Below are 16285 nucleotides of genomic sequence, written 5' to 3'. Positions count from 1 at the left end.
TTAAAATATTAGTAAAAAGGGATTAAAGTAATGGCCCATGATACTGTGAAGATTAAATGAGATGATATATGTGAAAGTGCTTCATAAACTAATATTATTCACAGTGGAAGTTATCCAGCAACCTCTGTCAACCCAGCTCACCACAACTTCACCACTGCTATGATCTGAATGTCTGTGTCCCCCGCAGATTCATATGCTGAAATCCTAAGCCCCAAAGGTGATGATATTAGGAAGTGGGGTCTTTGGGAAGTGATGAGGTCAGGAGAGAGGAATCCTCATGAATGGGCCTTATAAAAGACGCCCCAGAGAGATTCCTTGCTCCTTCCACCATGTGAGACCACAAAAAGAAGTCTGCCACCCAGAAGAAAGCCCTCACCTGACCATGCTGCTACCCTGATCTCTGACTTTCAGCCTCCAGAACTCTGAGAAATAAATTTCTGTTGTTTAGAAGCCAGCAAGTCTGTGGTATTTTGTTATAGCAGCCTGAAAAGACTAAGACAGCCATTCTTCTGGTAAAACATACAGACTCATAGATGCCCAAGGAATGTTGACCTCTTGCTACTAGCAGAATATACTCTCCCTCCCTACATAAATATGGCCCTTTGGACCAGCAGCACCACATCATCTGGGAGCCAGTTAGAAATGCAGCATCTCAGGCCCTGCCCTAGACTCAGAATCTGCATTTTCACCAGATCTCCAAGGGATTGACAGGCACCTTAAACATGGGTCTAGTAGGCCCCAAGCATTTCTCTTCTCACCAAATAAGTTGCAGGCTCCCAAGAGCTTCTTGGATTTGTTCCTAAGCCAGTTTATACTGCTGTTCGTTATTATATTATGAAACATAATTTAATAGATAAACCCAAGTCTGAGTACAAAGGGAGAGTTGTTGTTTCCATGAAAACTAGGTTCAACGTTTTGGAAAGACATGATAAAGGTGAGTTGCCTAGAATCAGAGCTCAGTACAGGAGGCTTCTGGGAAGGGTGTGATACCTGGGACTATTGCCTGCTGGGGTGCTCTGGAGGCAAGTTGTCTGGGAGACAGGCCTGAGGACAGCATGTCCTCTCTGTTTACCCCGAGTCATCCCTGTGCCTACCCCACTGCCACCCCAAGCCCCAGTCTTACAGTTATTCCTTGTCAAATCTGAGTTTTCTGTATTCCTTAACTAACATGGGCATGCTTACTTGATGCCTTACATGAATTTTCTGATTAACCCTTGAGCAACTCTATGAGGTAAGCTATTACCGCCTTCAATTTACAGGCGAGAAAAACAGATTAAGTCACTTGTGTGAGATCACACAATAACCAGCAGAGCAGAATTTGAAAGTGGATCTGTCTGCCCCCGGTGCCGGGCTCATGACCATTATACTGTTCTCTGGCAGCTGACACCAAGAGTTGAGAGAAAATACAGATGGTGCAGAAACATCTGAGAAATGTACATCCTTGCCAGAAATTAAAGGAATCTAGATCCCAGCAACCATGGAGCACTTCTCACCTATCAAATTTGCGAAGGTTTTTGTTCTTTCCTTATTTAATTTGCACTTATATCAAAGTAACACATGTTGATGGGTTAAGAATGGAATACTACTCAGCCATAAAAAAAGACAAAACCATCCCATTCACAACAACATGGATGGACCTGGAGTGTGCGATCTTAGGTGAAATAAGCCAAATGGAGAAAGACAAACAACATATGATTTCACTCGTTTGTGGACAGTAAACAAATACACGGACAAAGAGAACAGTTCAGTGGTTACCAGGGGAAGGGGGCCGGGGGTGAGGGCACAGGGGGTAAGGGGGAACACTTATATGGTGACAGACAAGTAATAACGTACAACTGAAATTTCACAATGTTGTAAACTATTATGAAGTCAATTTTAAAAAGTTGTATAATTAAAAAAACAAACAAGACCAACCGTCTCTGCGCTGGCCCATCCCACACATCCACACAGACACTCTGTGGCAGGAGGGGATGCAATTCAAGGAGGACTCCTGAGCCAAGCCTGTTCCCTGCCACTGCTGTGACCTACTGTCCACTGCTTTCCAACCTCCGCACTTCCTCTGGGCTCTCCAGGGCCTCCAGGAATGTTGCCCTGGCATTTCTGTGACCTTCCTACTACAGGAAAGTAAGGGGCTGAGTGGCCCAGACAGGGGGAAGGAATGGGGAATTGGAGAGGGGACATGCAGCAGGAACCCAAAATGATCCGTGCCCCTTGGCACAACCACCTGTAATCTCACTGTAGGGAAATTATCCCAATGGGAAAAACCAACACTGGCCACATAACTTGTAGAAAACCATCCATGGAAGTGCTATTTTTTCACTGTAGTAACAATAATAAAGAGACTTCTTAAAAAAAGAAAGAAAGAAAGGAAGAAAGGAAGGAAGGAAGAAAGAAAGAAAGAAAGGAAGGAAGGAAGGAAGGAAGGGAGAGAGGGAGGGAGGGAGGGAGGGAGGAAGGAAGGAAGGAAGGAAGAAAGGAAGAAAGGAAGAAAGGAAGGAAGGAAGGGAGAGAGAGAGGGAGGGAGGGAGGGAGGGAGGAAGGAAGGAAGGAAGGAAGAAAGGAAGGAAGGAAGGAAGGAAAAAAGAAAGAAAGGAAGGAAGGAAGGGAGGGAGGGAGAGAGGGAGGGAGGGAGGGAGGAAGGAAGGAAGGAAGGAAGGAAGAAAGGAAGAAAGGAAGAAAGGAAGGAAGGAAGGAAGGAAGGAAGGAAGGAAGAAAGAAAGAAAGGAAGGAAGGAAGGAAGGAAGAAAGAAAGGAAGGAAGGAAGGAAGGAAGGAAGGGAGAGAGGGAGGGAGGGAGGGAGGGAGGAAGGAAGGAAGGAAGGAAAGAAAGAAAAGAAATGTATCCCCAATCTGTGATCCTCTCCCACCAATAACTGTGTCCTCTTGGGCAGACCCTGACACATGCAGATTTTCAGTGAGTTGTCATCAGAGAGACCCAGGGGAAAAGACAGGCTCTTCGGGGAGGCTTGGGTTCAACTCTTGGTTCAGCTGTGGGACATGGGGCAAGTCCCCTCTCTGAGCCGCAGTTTCCCACTGTATAAATGGGGATCACATTCCTTGCCTCACAGAGGAGGCATAAGCGCTAGAAGAGATGATATCTGTACTGGGCCTGGCTCAGAGTAGGCTGCTCAGTCAAAGAGAGGGAGCCGCCTCCCAAAAAGTGTCTCGGCACCTCAGTGCTGTCCCCACTCCTGGCTCCAGCTACCCTCTCTGGGACACTCCCTAGGCCCCTGTGTATGTGAGTCTACTGTACAGCACTTGTTGCTTATCTGCCCTTCTAGCCCCAGCCTTCCTGAGGACCCAGAGAGGGTCTCCCCATAACCAACACCCACCCTACAAGGTGTGCTCACAAGTGCTCATGGAATGAATGATTCCAGCCCAGCCTAGAGCTCATGGCCCCCAGCCCTCCCTGCATCTCCCCGAACATGTCCTCTGCCCCCAGCACTGTCTCAGTGTCCCTCATTCAGCGCTGGCTCTCCCTGTCTGAGCCCTCCCATGACCTGTGAGCTCCTGGAGGTAGGATTGGTGTTAGTCCGTCTCTGTCTCCATCACAATGCCAACCAAATGCTGGGCCCAGAATGGGCAATGGCCTGCAGCTCTTCATCCAGTGGTTCTTTATTGACCGCCCACCATGTGGCAGGAACAGGACAAGCACAGTCCCCACTTTCATGGAACTAACTTTCTAGTGGGGGTAGACAAAAAAAATGCCAACAAATAGACAAATTCTTATCGTGACAAGTGCTATGAATAAAACAGGATGATAACACAGCAGTGGGGATGAATGATGTACTGCTACACACTATGATGTGGATGAACTTCACAGACACACACAGCCAGGCACTAAAGTGTTCACGTTTCCTTTTTTTTTTCTTTTGAGGAAGATTAGCCCTGAGCTAACATCTGCCACCAATCCTCGTCTTTTTGCTGAGGAAGACTGGCCCTGAGCTAACATCCACGCCCATCTTCCTCTACTTTATATGTGAGACACCTGCCACAGCTTGGTTTGACAAACAGTGCATAGGTCTGCACCCAGGATCCAAACTGACGAACCCCTGGCCGCCAAAGGGGAATGTGCGAACTTAACCACTGCACCACCGGGCTGGCCCTGTATGTTTCCATTTATATGAAATATAAAAACAGGCCAAATTAATCTGTGCTGTTAGAAGTGAGAATAGTGGTAACCCTGGGAGGATGGGGGACTAAAGGGCCATGAGGGAGCTTGTGGGGATGCTGCTCATGTTGTTTCTTGATGTGGGTGCTGGTTACCTGGGTGTGTTCGGTCTGTGAAAATTCATCAAGCTGTGCACTTATGATATGTGGGCAAGTATGTATGGATATTACATTTCACTTAAAAGATTTTTTTTAAATCCTAGGGTGATAAGAGGGAGACTTGAGGATGGGGTGGGGCTTGGTGCTACAGGTAAGAAGGTCAAGGAGGACTTCTTTGAGGAGGTACCATTTGATCTGAGTCCTATGTGGTAAGAAAGAGTCAGACTTGGGACAAACTGGAGGAAAGCACTCCAAGCAGAGGGCCTGAAGTAGAGGCAAGAAAAAGCTTGACACCATGGAGGGATAGCAGAGGCCAATGTGGGTGGAGCCCAGCATGGAGTAGGATACAGGTTAGTGGATTGCTAAATGAGGTCAGAGAAGTGAGCAGGCATCAGATCAGCAAGTCCTCGTGGTCAAGTAGAGTGAGGATTTTATCCTAAATGGGATAGGATGTCATGGAGGGTTTTAATCAGGCACATGCTATGATATGACTCATCTTCTGAATGCTGAAAGGAGAAGAGATCCTGGGCTGAAGCACCCCACAAGTCATACATGAATCAATGAAGACAAGAAATACACAGACAACTCTTAGAGTGTGAGAACTACAAGGAGCCTTACAGACCATTTTACAGGCGAGAAAAACAGACCAGAGGGGGCCACCTGACACTCAGCGACACCTGCCATTAGAGGAAGAAAAATTCCTGCTTCCCAAGGTCCACTGGAAGGAAACTCTGAAGGTGTTTGATCTAATTTTGCAAACTTTCTATCAGATTACCGGTTCATCCAGGCTCTGGCCCAGACTAGAGCTGCGTAATTGGGTTAATTTCCCCTTTTCTGACCACTGGCCAGAGAATCTCACTTGTTGCAGATTCCCTCTCTCCTGGGCTAGGGAGGCAGAGGCCTGGGAGTGGGTCTGGCTGCAGTGACTGACTGAGGACAGGAGAGGTGGGGAAGACCTGCCCTTTGGGGACCACCTCCCAGCTCCTGGTGGCATGCTGTTCTGATGTTCCTGATGATGGTGGGAAAAAAGGAAAAGGCTCCTGAGAGTGGGCGCTCCAGGTTACAGCCAGTGGAGGACTGTCCACCACAGAGAGGGTCTGGAGAGAGCCTTCAGCAAGGTGACAGGTCAGCCTGGCCTCTCAATAATAATAATAATAATAATAATAATATAATTTTTATTATATATTATTATTAAATTATATATTATATAATATATAATTATATATAAAATATTATTATATATTATTAAATATATATTACATATTTTTTTATTATTATTATTATTATTATTAGAAGGGCCCACAGCAGGCAGAGCTGCGGGCTTTCGCTCATTAGCTTGGTTTATTCTCCATGACCCTGGCAAGGGGTTATCAAAATCTTCTTTTACAGATGTGCCTCAAGGTTAATTGATTAGCCCCAGGACACATAGCTGGTAAGTGAGATAAAGGGACCTATGGCCTCCTCCTCCCCTGCAGCCCTCCCATCCTTCAAGCCAAGCCCCTTCCTTGGGCCTCCTGCCCTGTCACTCACTCTTGTCTTATTACCTTGTTTTGTCTTATGTGTTGTTTTATTTATTGGTTTCCCCTCCATGAGTTCCTCTCATTCATACTCATTTATCTTTATCCCCCAGCAGAAGATATGCTCCACATGCATTGCTGCATCCCCAGTGCTTGGCAAGGTGCCGGGCACATAGACGGTATGCAATACATATTTTTGGAAGTCAAGAAGGAGATGGTTGAGGGAAGGCTTTTCTGAGGAGGTGACATTTGAGCTGAGGCCTGAGTACCGAGAAGGAGCTAGCCATAGGAAAATCCGGGGAAGGGCATTCTTGGCAGAAGGAGCAGCAAGGGCAAAGGCCTTGAGGTAGAACTGAGATTGGTGTGTTTGAGGAAGGGCAGGCCAGCGTGTCTGAAGCAAAGTGAGTCAGGCTCAGAGTGGTAGGAGACAAGGTCTAGGAGGCAGGCAGGGAGGTCAGACAGAGGAATTGTCAACCCTGGCACACACTGGAATTGTCTAGGACACCTTTAGAAACACCAGGGCTTATACTAGATCCCAGACCTCTGCAGTATGGGATTTGTCTACTGATTTTTTTATTCTTTTTTTCTTAAGCCCTGGTTGAGGGTCTCTGTCATGAGGCGTTGTAGGCCAAAGCAGGAAATCTAAATTTTATTCTAATTGCAAGGGGTAGCTACTGGAGTACGTTAAGCCAAGGGAGTATTGGGATCAGCTCAAAAGCCACCTGGCCTGAGAAGCCTTTGAGCCTTCCCCCGGCTTTAGGCCCCTACTCCATGCACGCTCAGCACAGGCGCTGGCCCACTCATGACCTCACAACACTGGTCATCCGTCAGGATGTCTCCTTCCCTGGCTGCTCCTGGCTTAGTTTCCTCTGTCCCCAGCCCAGGTGCAGGCAGGTCTGCTGGCGGCGGGAAGGTCTCCGTCCTTAGAGAACAGAACAAAATGGGCGTGGGGATGAGGCGTACCCAATGCTAAAGCACAGAAGGGAAAACGCCTTTATCAAGATGGGGGGGGGGGGATCAAGGGGGCAGGGATGGAGGGCAGAGGGGCCGCCAAGCCCGGCTGTCCCGACTTGGACAATCCTCCGCGGTCTTCCATTGGCTATCTCAGGGCCAGCGCAGTCTGGAGGTGGAGGCGAGATTTGTCTGACTCCCTCTCCTCCAACCCCAAGTGTCGGGGCCGCTCTGGGATACTAGAGCTAAGTCCTCACGAAGTGACCCGCAGCCGCGGCCCAGCGCGCGCGGGAATCGCAAAAGCCATTTGCTCCATCCCAGGCTTCGTGGCGCCCACGCCTCAGTTCCCTGGCAGAGGGTCCTCAGTTCTCGAGGAAATCGAAGGTGAACCAAAAGCCAATAGGAATACGACTTAGTAGCTCTCGGGGCGGGGCACGGGTGCAGTTGGCCAATCGCCGGCCAGCGGGGCGGCCTCCAGCCCTTTAAACTTGCTGCCGAGAGGCGCCACAGACCCCCAGTACTCTCGGGCGGCTGCGAGCCTTTAAGTGGCCCCGAGCGGACCCCTGCGTCCCCGCCAACGGCGATGGCGTCAACCAGAGGCAGCTGTCGTATCGCCCGCGTCGTCGGGGCCGTAACCCCCATGAACTGGCTGGAAGACCCGTCGTCAGAGCTGTCCCCGAACAGTTCCGTGGGCAACGGATCGGAGAGCTCTCACCCGGCCCGGGGTCCTCGCAGCCTGGACGGCCTGGAGGGCGTGGCAGGGGCCGGCGCGGCACTGACGCTGTGGGCGCCGATCGCGGGCGCCTACCTGGCCCTGTGCGCTGTAGGGCTGGTAGGCAACATGCTGGTGCTGGTCTGGGTGCAGTCGCAGCAGCAGCGCCGCCACTCGCTGCTGAATTGCTTCCTCTCAACCTGCAGCCACCGACCTGCAGTTCGTGCTGACGCTGCCCTTCTGGGCCGTGGACGTGGTGCGCGACTTCAGCTGGCCCTTCGGGGGAGCCGTGTGCAAGGTAGTGCTGACGCTCACGGTGCTCAACATGTACGCCAGCAGCTTCTTCTTTAGCGCCACGAGCGCGGAGCGCTGCTGTGCTGTCTCGGGCGCGCAGCGTTGCAGTCGTCCCGGCACCCCGTGGGCCGTCTGCGTGTACAGCCTGCTCTGGGCCACCGCAGTCCTGGCCGTCGTGCCCACTGCCCTGTTCGCCAGCGTGGGGGCTGAACGCTTGTGCCTGCTGTGCTTCCCCGACGGCAGTCCGGACTGGCTGGCCCTATACCATCTGCAAAAGATCGCCGTGGCCTTTGTGCTGCCGCCTGCCACGCTGGCTACCTGTTCGCTTTTGCTCCTGCGCTTCCTGCGGCGGCTGCGCGGGCCATCGGGCTACTGGCCCCGACGGCTCTCGCCGGTCACCCACGCGCTGTCCTGCGTGTTGTTGGCCTTCGTGCTCTGCTGGCTGCCCAACCAAGCACTCACGTTCTGGGGCGTGCCGATCAAGCTGAACGCAGTACCTCGGGACCATGCTTACTTCCTGGCGCAGGCCTTCCTCTTCCCCGTCTTCATCTGCCAGGCGCACTCCAACAGCTGCCTCAACCGGCTGCTCTACTGCCTGCTGCTCTGCGACTTCCGTCAAGGTCTGCGAGAGCTGTGCGGCCGGGCAAGCGCCCCGCGGACCTCCGACCCGGGTCCCACAGCCGTGCCCCAGCAGCCACGCTCTCCAACCAGGCCTGAACCCCGAGAGGCGCACCTCTCAGGAAGGACCACTAGCAGCTGCGTCATTACCGAGAGTGATGGGGCAGATTGTGCCACCCGGGGTTGGGGTGATGACGTCAAGAAGCAGTGTCTGACTTAAGGGCCAGTATTCTTGGGTCTCTAGGAGGGGCGGTGTGGGCCCATTGGCCGTGGAGACTACGTAGGACAGAGTTCGCCACTAACGTTGTGTGACTTTTCCTCCCTAGGCTCGGTCTCCCCATTCCTACAAGAAGAGGTGAGGATCAGATGAACCCTGGAGACCCCGCCGGGTCTAGCACTTTGATCCTCTTGGCACAACCTCTGCAAACAAAAATCACCTTATAAGGCACTTAATTGGGCTCTTGCTTTATGTTTCCCTTTTGTTTCTATAAGGGAGCTGTGAGAGAGGGATCTGGGCCATTTTTGGAAACCTAGAATGGAGGAACTTCAGGCGCAAAAGTAGCCTGATGGCTCAAGATTTCGGAGCTTACATCTACAAGGCGTGCCTGCTACATGTCCACTCCAGATCCTGGGGGCTTGGCCGACCCCAAACATCATTCATTCAGCAGTATGCCATGACTCTGAGAGTGCTGGCTGTTGCATGAAAAGGGGCTACAAGGAGCAGCCCGAAGGCCTGGAGCTGTGCAGCATCAGGTGGGGGTTGGGGGGGTTGGTGGGGGGGAGCTGCAGTGGCCTGAGTGGACACATAGGGCGGAACTCGGACTTGTGGGAGAGAAGTCATGGGAAGCAGATTTTGATCCCTAGTTATGATGAGCCTTTCCCGTTTTTGAGCACCTGAGCTTCATGAGGTAGCGAGCTCCCTGATCTTGGAGTTATTCTAGCAGAAACTAGACAGTCGCCAGGAATGATGGTCATAGAATTGATGCATCAAATGGGGATGTGGAGTTACTAGATGATTTCACAATCCCTTTTAGCCTGAAGACCCTATAACTGATACAGGACAGGTAGGAGTATATTTTCAGTGCTTACGTGATGCAGGCCTCAGCAGTCAGCATCTTCTCCCCCTGCTCCCCAAATGTACCCTGAAGGTAAATCAAAAGACAGCTGATTTAAATCCCTTCTCTGGTAGGCAGGACTCGATTCCCATATCGATTCAGAGCCACCAAAGACATTCTCAATGCACATCACTTGAGGAGATTACGTAGTCAGAAGTCAGAACTCATATTTGCATCCTTGCAAAGACTCACTCATAAATTTCATGCCCGTTGTTTCTAATGGAGGAAGACTTGGTGCTTGAATGTAGAGGAAAAACCCATTCTCCCTAGCCTGCGGTCCAAGTCAGGAGCCACGCAGGACCTTGGGTCAACCAAACGTCTGCAGATCTGTTGTCCCAGAGCAGCCTGGAAGTGGGGTGACACCCACAGCTACACCTGATGGAATGAGAGTCCCTGGGTCTTTTGGTGTGGGCAATACTATTATTCCTTTAAAGTACCACAATATGGAAGAAGCTTAGTTTCTTGGAGTACTTGTCCACTTAAAAAGAAAATTTTTTGGAAAGTAAAGAACTGCAGTAGTTTACAGGTAGTTCCAAAACTTGATTTTTTTTCCTGGAATTATTTTTTTTTGAAGATTGGCACCTGAGCTAACAACAGTTGCCAATCTTCTTTTTTTCTTCTTCTTCTCCCCAAAGCCCCCCGGTACATAGTTGTATATTTTAGTTACGGGTTCATCTAGTTGTGGCATGTGGGACGCCTCCTCAGCATGGCCTGATGAGTGGTGCCATGTGTGCACCCAGGATCCGAACCAGTGAAACCCTGGGCCACAGAAGCAGAAGACACGAACTTAACCACTCGGCCACGGGGCCGGCCCCTCTTGGTGTTATTTTAAAGGTAGGTCATTTGCAGCTCAGTTCACCCATGAATGTGTTTGGTGGGGGCAACAGGAGGGAGAAGGAGACCCTACTGCAGTCTTCGTATCTGCAGTTACTGTCTTCCTGCAGCCCATCCCCTGGTTGTACATGGGACCAGCCCTAAGAACTAAAAAAAAACAGTAGGACATGGGGTGCTCTCCTAAGAGAATGTGACACCTGTCTGGGAGCCCCAAGGACTCTGAATCAGAAATAACAGCTTATTAAATAGAACCTGAGGGCAACGGTCATTTCTAAAATCATTCTGTTTGAGGAATATTGTACCAAGTTACACTAATGACTCCATAAATACCACATAGTGGACACCAGGGTGTGGGAGTTAAAGACATTCCACTTGGAGTCAGCCTGGTCAGAAGCCCCTGCTCTGCCTTGCTGTGTGAACTTAAGCCAGCCACTTTGTCTCTCTGAACCTCAATTTCTTCATCTTTAAAATGAGGAGGTTGACAGTTCCTTGTGCATTTTCCAGAGCAATGATTAATTTTTACCCCCTCTGTGTTATCTTCTAATTGCTCTTCACGTGCAAACAGTTTTTAGGGTCATTTCTTGCCACACAGCAGAGATCCTCCAAAATATCACACTTCATTTAACTCCTTGTTCCTGTAAATTGTTCCCTTTATGGAGGTCGGGGTACTTTTACTGGCTCTTGTCATAAAAGTGTCATGTTGCTCATTGAGAAGAGGACTGTGGATCTTAAGGAGGGTTAGATCCAATACACATATTGGTAGTCTTGGACTGCGTGCCCAGCTCTGAGCTGGCGCTCAAGGCTTCTCTTGGAACTGCCTCATGTGAGGAAACAGGAGCCAAGTGTGCCCCAGAAAGACAGCCAGCAGTCAAGGGTGCACTCAGCACAGTCCTGACCCCCACCCTGCAGGGGCAGTGAGGAGGAAGGCCCAGGGTACAGGGCACTTTGAGAAGACTGTCTGGAAAGGATGAACTGGAAGAGTGAATAGTCAATAGATGTAGAGAAGAGAGACAGGAGGGAAATGCATGTGCGGAAGTGCAGAATAAAGGAGATTTCTGAGGGAAAGAATGCAATGAGCTGGCACTTATTGAACACAACAACAAGGCAGGCACAGCCTTTGTGTATGCTTGATCCTCACAAAGGATTTTGAGGTGCATAGTATTATTCATGTTGTATGGAGGAAATGAAGGTTCAGAGAGGTTAGAGAATTGCCCAAGATCACACAGCTTGTAAAGTGGCATAGCAAGTGTTTCAAACTGCAGCTCCCAGATTCCGAAGCCCAAACTCTTAATCACCATTGGCTCATCTGCCAGGCACCAAGAACGGGGGTAAAATGCTCAAAGAGGCCGAATGAGAATGTATGGCCTGGGCACAGAGGTGACCGAGGAGCCAGGTGCCTGCAAACAGAATCGGTGCTCTGAGTAAGTGTATGGAGGCTGCTGGGTTTGCTGCAGTGTCAGATGCTACAGGGGAGGGGAGGAGGGGGACGAGCAATGGCCTGAATGAATCACAAGCATGTCTGACATTGTCATTCAAGCCAGCACATCCCAGTCCCTTCAGTGGCATGTGGGGGAGAGATATAAGGGGACCCTCAGACTCCTAAGCTCCTCCAAGTGGGTGAAGATGTAAAGCCATTGACCCCATGCCAGGAGTGGGTGGGTGGCTGGCCGAAAGCATCTTTGGCTTGCAGAGATGACCCACTGCCCCTTGTAGCAGCTGGGCCCCAGCAGCTCGGCCTCTGCAAGCTTTCTCTGCTAAATTCTCCCCTAAAGAGGGGCAGGACACTTCCTGCGTCCCATCCCTGAGTCATGCAGCCTACTTGGTTAGGCAGTCCCTTGGACTGTGACCACCTTTGTCTTTCCCCTCAGGACAGAGGGCAGCTGAGCCTTTCTTTCTCTGCCAAGTCCACCTCACTCTCAGCTCCTGCATGAAGCCTTCGAGGTGTTGGAACCCCAGGCAGAAATGTTCTAGACCTTTCCTCAACCCCTGCCTGCTCTCTGTGAAAGCTTTTGGGGTCCTTGTGTCCTATTTTGTACACCTCCTGTGTGTGCCCTGAGCCCTTTCTCTGTCTCTCTGTGTTGGTTCCACTCTGCTGGCCCCCCTGCAGTCTCTCTGGCCCACCTTGGGGGACAAGGGCCAGGCTTACAGGCCTTCCTGTTTCCCTCCACAGTGCTCTGCCCGAGCAAACTGAATGGTGAGTATGTTTCTGTTTCTTCTCTTCAATTCTAAACTGTAAACATCTGTAGCTCATTCTTGCTTGAATTGCTTATACAGTAGGCTTTCAATAAATGTTTGATGAATTAGTGAACACTGCTGTGTATGTCCTCACTGTAGTTTGCCTGTGTATGATGTGGTCTCTGGTCTCTCCCCATTCCCTTAGCCTGAGTAGGGTCGTCCAAAGTCTCCCCTGGGTTCCAGAAGACTGCTCTTAAAGTCCAAGCTCCAATGGAATGGGCCAGCCGGCCTGGGCCTTCTTTGGAACCCACCTTTGTTCAGCTTGTTACATTCCCCAGACCTCCTGTAAGTCATCATCTCAATTAACCACAGCATCCTTGGGAACTGGATCCCATTATTCCCATTTCGTGAAGGAGCAAACTGAGGCTCCAGGCAGAGAAGTGGCACACAGCAAATCAGCAGCAGAGCTGACACCAAGCCGGGCCCACCACCCTGCCCTGCCTCTAATATGAGTGGTCAGACTGGAGGTAATCAGGACAGAAATGATACGAGTGAATGTGGAGATGGCTGATGGCTCACTACCTTCCACAGTTATTTTCTCTTAATAGGATCTGAGAGGGTAACTGTCCCAGAGGCCCTTGGAGATGTGGGGGTGGCCGGGGGGGGGGGTTGGCCTTGGGCTAAAGCAGGGGCTTTGAGACACTCTCTGAGAAATGGAGTCTGACCATTGACCTAAATGTGGCCACGCTTTGCTGAATTCCAACCTCCTGGGAAATGGTAGGAGAGGCTGGATGGGGAAAGCCAGATTATAGCACCTGGAGGAATAGATGGGAGGTGAGGAGCTGGAGACCACAAATGTAGAAAGCTCTTTCAAAATAACCTGTGATGGAGGTAGGAGAGTGGTAAGTCATAAAGGGCTTTGAGGAAAGGTGCTGGTGGGAAGGAGCCAGCAGGGTGGCAGAGGTTGAACATGGAGGAGAGAGGGCGGTGGAGGAGTGAGAGTTTGCAGGGAAGAGAAGATCCAGAGTCACTGCGGTGCAGGGGTTGGTTGTAGACAGCATAAGTCTCAAGGCTGACCAGTATATTCGAAAGCAGATGCTGTTGTTGATTGAACTGTGTCTGCCAAAAGGGTGTGCTGAAGCCCAACCCCAGGTACCTGTGAATGTGACCTTATTTGGAAACAGAGTCCTTGCAGACATAATCAAGTTAAGATGAAGACATAAGATTAGGGTTGGCCTAATGCAATGACTGGTGTCCTTACAAAAAGGCCACATGTAGACACAGAGACACCCAGAGAAGAGAGTCTTGTATGAAGATGGAAACAGATTGGAGTGACGCATCTACAAGCCGAGGATTGCTGGCAATCACCAAAAGCTGGAAGAGACAAGGCAGGATTCTTCCCTAGAGCCTTGTGAAGGAGCATGGCCCTGCTGACACCTTGATTCCAGACTTCCAGCCTCCAGAACTGAGAGAACAACTTTCTGTTGTTTTAAGCTGCCCCACTTGTGCTAATCTGTTACGGCTGCCCTAGGGAACTAATACAGATGTCCTAGGCCCAAGCCCGCCTGGAGAGGAGGCTTGGGGAGAAGGGTGCTCACCTCCTGGCTAAAGTCTGCAGCCCCCACTCTCCTCCCTGGTGACCGGTGGCCTGGGCAGATTAGAAGCAGGGTACTGATTCCCCAAGGTCTAACCGGGAGCCACCATAGAGGTCTGGGTGCTCTGGGAGGCTTGCATTGAGGCAGGAGGGCGGGCTGTGCAGAGGCGAAGGGGCCTCTGGTCACAGCAAAGGTGTGACACTGAGGAAAGGGAAGCTCCATTGCCCATGTTATGCCTCCCCATTTTGCAGTCCTAGGCCTTTGCCGCCTCTCTTCTCTTGCTCCCACTGTGCCCCCGACCGGGGAGCCCCTCCCAACCCCATCTTTCCCTGGTGAAATCCCAGCCTATATCAGGCTCAACTCAAAGGGCCTCTTTTCCGTAAGCCATCACCCCTGGGGACACTCTTGTCTGGGCCATGGGCTGCAGAGCTGCTCTGCCACTTCTCTGCTTTCAACTCCTCTCTGGGTGCCCCCCTGCCTGGCAGTGCTCCCTCGAGCTTCTTCACTGAAGTACTCTGAAGGGCTCGGCACTCAGTCATGAGTGAAGTGTTCCTTAAAGCCTTGAGTTTTATTTTCAAAATTCATCCAATTTTCAGTCAGCTCCATACTATATTCATGTTTATTTTGCAAAAAATGAATGTCCCCCTCCCCAATACTCAAGGGACTGACACTCTTAGAAGATGCTCCAAATATACTCTGTGTAGCACTACAGAGAACCCCAGGGTGAGAAGCAGATACTTGCAAGATAAGACCCAGAATCCTATGCCTCCACCATGGGCCCCGTCTCCAGCCTTCTCTGGACCCTAGTCCCTGCATAAATCTGCTCGCGCTGTTTCCTCTGCCTGGCGTGCCAGCCCCACTAGCTGGGGAGTTTGTTTGTGTTCTCACAGCCCTTTGCTTATTCTGTACCGTGATGCTCCATTCTCCTGGCTGCTGGCCCCCTGGATTCTCTGGATCCTGAGTCTGAACCCCATTTCCCTCCCCACTTCTCAAAGCACTTTTTGGCTGTATCTTTTAAAGCACTCAGGGGCCACAGACAGTGGGTTGGTCCTGACTGAAAAAATGTTTCAGGACCCCCAGTTATGTATGGCGGGTTTGCAATAAGTCATGCAGTCCTACCATCATTGGTTTGGACTTCCCCCACTTCCTGGGGATCCTGAGGGCACCTGCCACAGGGTGCCCCGTAGTTTGGTCCCTTATGGTCATGACCCCCTCCCTGGACTGAGCAGGAGCCCCTCAAAGCCAGGGACCTGCTTCTCTGATCTGCTCTGATTTGTATCTCCCTCACAACAGCCTCTGGCACGGAGCAGGTGTTGGAAGATTCCTTGCTGAAACAGAAATCTGTGTGGCCCTGACTCTTGACCCCTCAGCTTTCAGTTTCTCTGCTCTTCACTCACTGATTAAAATGTCAAGTAAACAGGGATCTGTAAACCTACTTTTAATTCCCTGAGGGTGGAGTGGGCTCCATTTTAAATGTCCTTCTGTTGTGGTTAGGATAAATTGACATATTTCATGAGTGGACAAAGGAAGGGTGTGTGTGTGTGTGTGTGTGTGTGTGTGTTTGGGGGAGAGGGTGTCTTTCCTGCAGGAATCCAGTTGTCACCTTGGATTATTGTAGTTGATTTCTTAGCACTGCCCCAAGCGAGGTGGCAAAATGGGGACAAAAAAATGACATTAATTTGACAGCAACCCATGGATTCAGAAACCGAGGAATGCATCCTCAGAGGTCCTAGCTAAGCCCCTGTTTTAGAGATGGGGAAGGTGAGGTCCAGGGAGGGGAGGCCACTGTCCAAGGTTACACAGGGAGACTATGTCACAGCCTGCCTCGCACAGTCTGACAAGGTCCCAGGAAGAAGGCAGGCCACCCCTGACCAACCATCCAATTTGCCTGGGACTGGTTTCCTGTGCGAAGACTGGGCAAATCTGGAAGGTGCTCACGCCACCACTGTAGGTCAGAATTTCTCTCTCCTCTCTGTCTGTAAAGTCTCCCAGACAAATTCTAGGGGGAGAAAAAATGAAAAAGGCAAAAATATCTGAGGCTCAGCCTATCACTTGGACCCACCAATGGCCCAGCCTGGCAGTGGGGTGGGCTGGGTTGCCCAAGGCAGCTGGGGCTCTGATGCTGCCCAGGCCCTGCCTTGCTGTGAGCACTTCCCCCTGGGTCTCCAGCTCATCCACAGTTTTGCTCTGTTGTACAAAAGACAAT

At 50.8% G+C, this 16285-nt stretch overlaps 1 protein-coding gene across 2 annotated transcripts; it reads left to right on the top strand.

Moving 5' to 3' along the window:
* The first annotated feature begins 7079 nt into the window (after positions 1 to 7079).
* LOC100059930 (relaxin-3 receptor 1-like) lies at positions 7080 to 12714 on the top strand. Of its 2 annotated transcripts, none has more exons than XM_070268693.1 (5): positions 7080 to 7568; positions 7655 to 9113; positions 10111 to 10309; positions 11623 to 11730; positions 12178 to 12714. In XM_070268693.1, the coding sequence occupies exon 2, from the start codon at positions 7774 to 7776 to the stop codon at positions 8578 to 8580; it is 807 nt and encodes a 268-aa protein (XP_070124794.1). In that variant the 5' UTR covers positions 7080 to 7568; positions 7655 to 7773; the 3' UTR covers positions 8581 to 9113; positions 10111 to 10309; positions 11623 to 11730; positions 12178 to 12714. The 2 variants fall into 2 exon arrangements, with proteins under 2 accessions (XP_070124794.1, XP_070124801.1); XM_070268700.1 differs by having other exon boundaries at positions 7080 to 8715; positions 8853 to 9113.
* Positions 12715 to 16285: the final 3571 nt, after the last annotated feature.

The sequence above is a fragment of the Equus caballus genome, chromosome 1 (genome assembly GCF_041296265.1).
Source record: "Equus caballus isolate H_3958 breed thoroughbred chromosome 1, TB-T2T, whole genome shotgun sequence".
NCBI classification, from domain to species: domain Eukaryota; kingdom Metazoa; phylum Chordata; class Mammalia; order Perissodactyla; family Equidae; genus Equus; species Equus caballus.
Note: the sequence above shows the minus strand (reverse complement) of the source record. Positions and strands in the feature narration are given on the sequence as shown.

Coding starts and splice junctions, on each gene's coding strand:
- LOC100059930 (XM_070268693.1), top strand. CDS start 7,774: ATGTACGCCAGCAGCTTCTTCTTTAGCGCCACGAGCGCGGAGCGCTGC.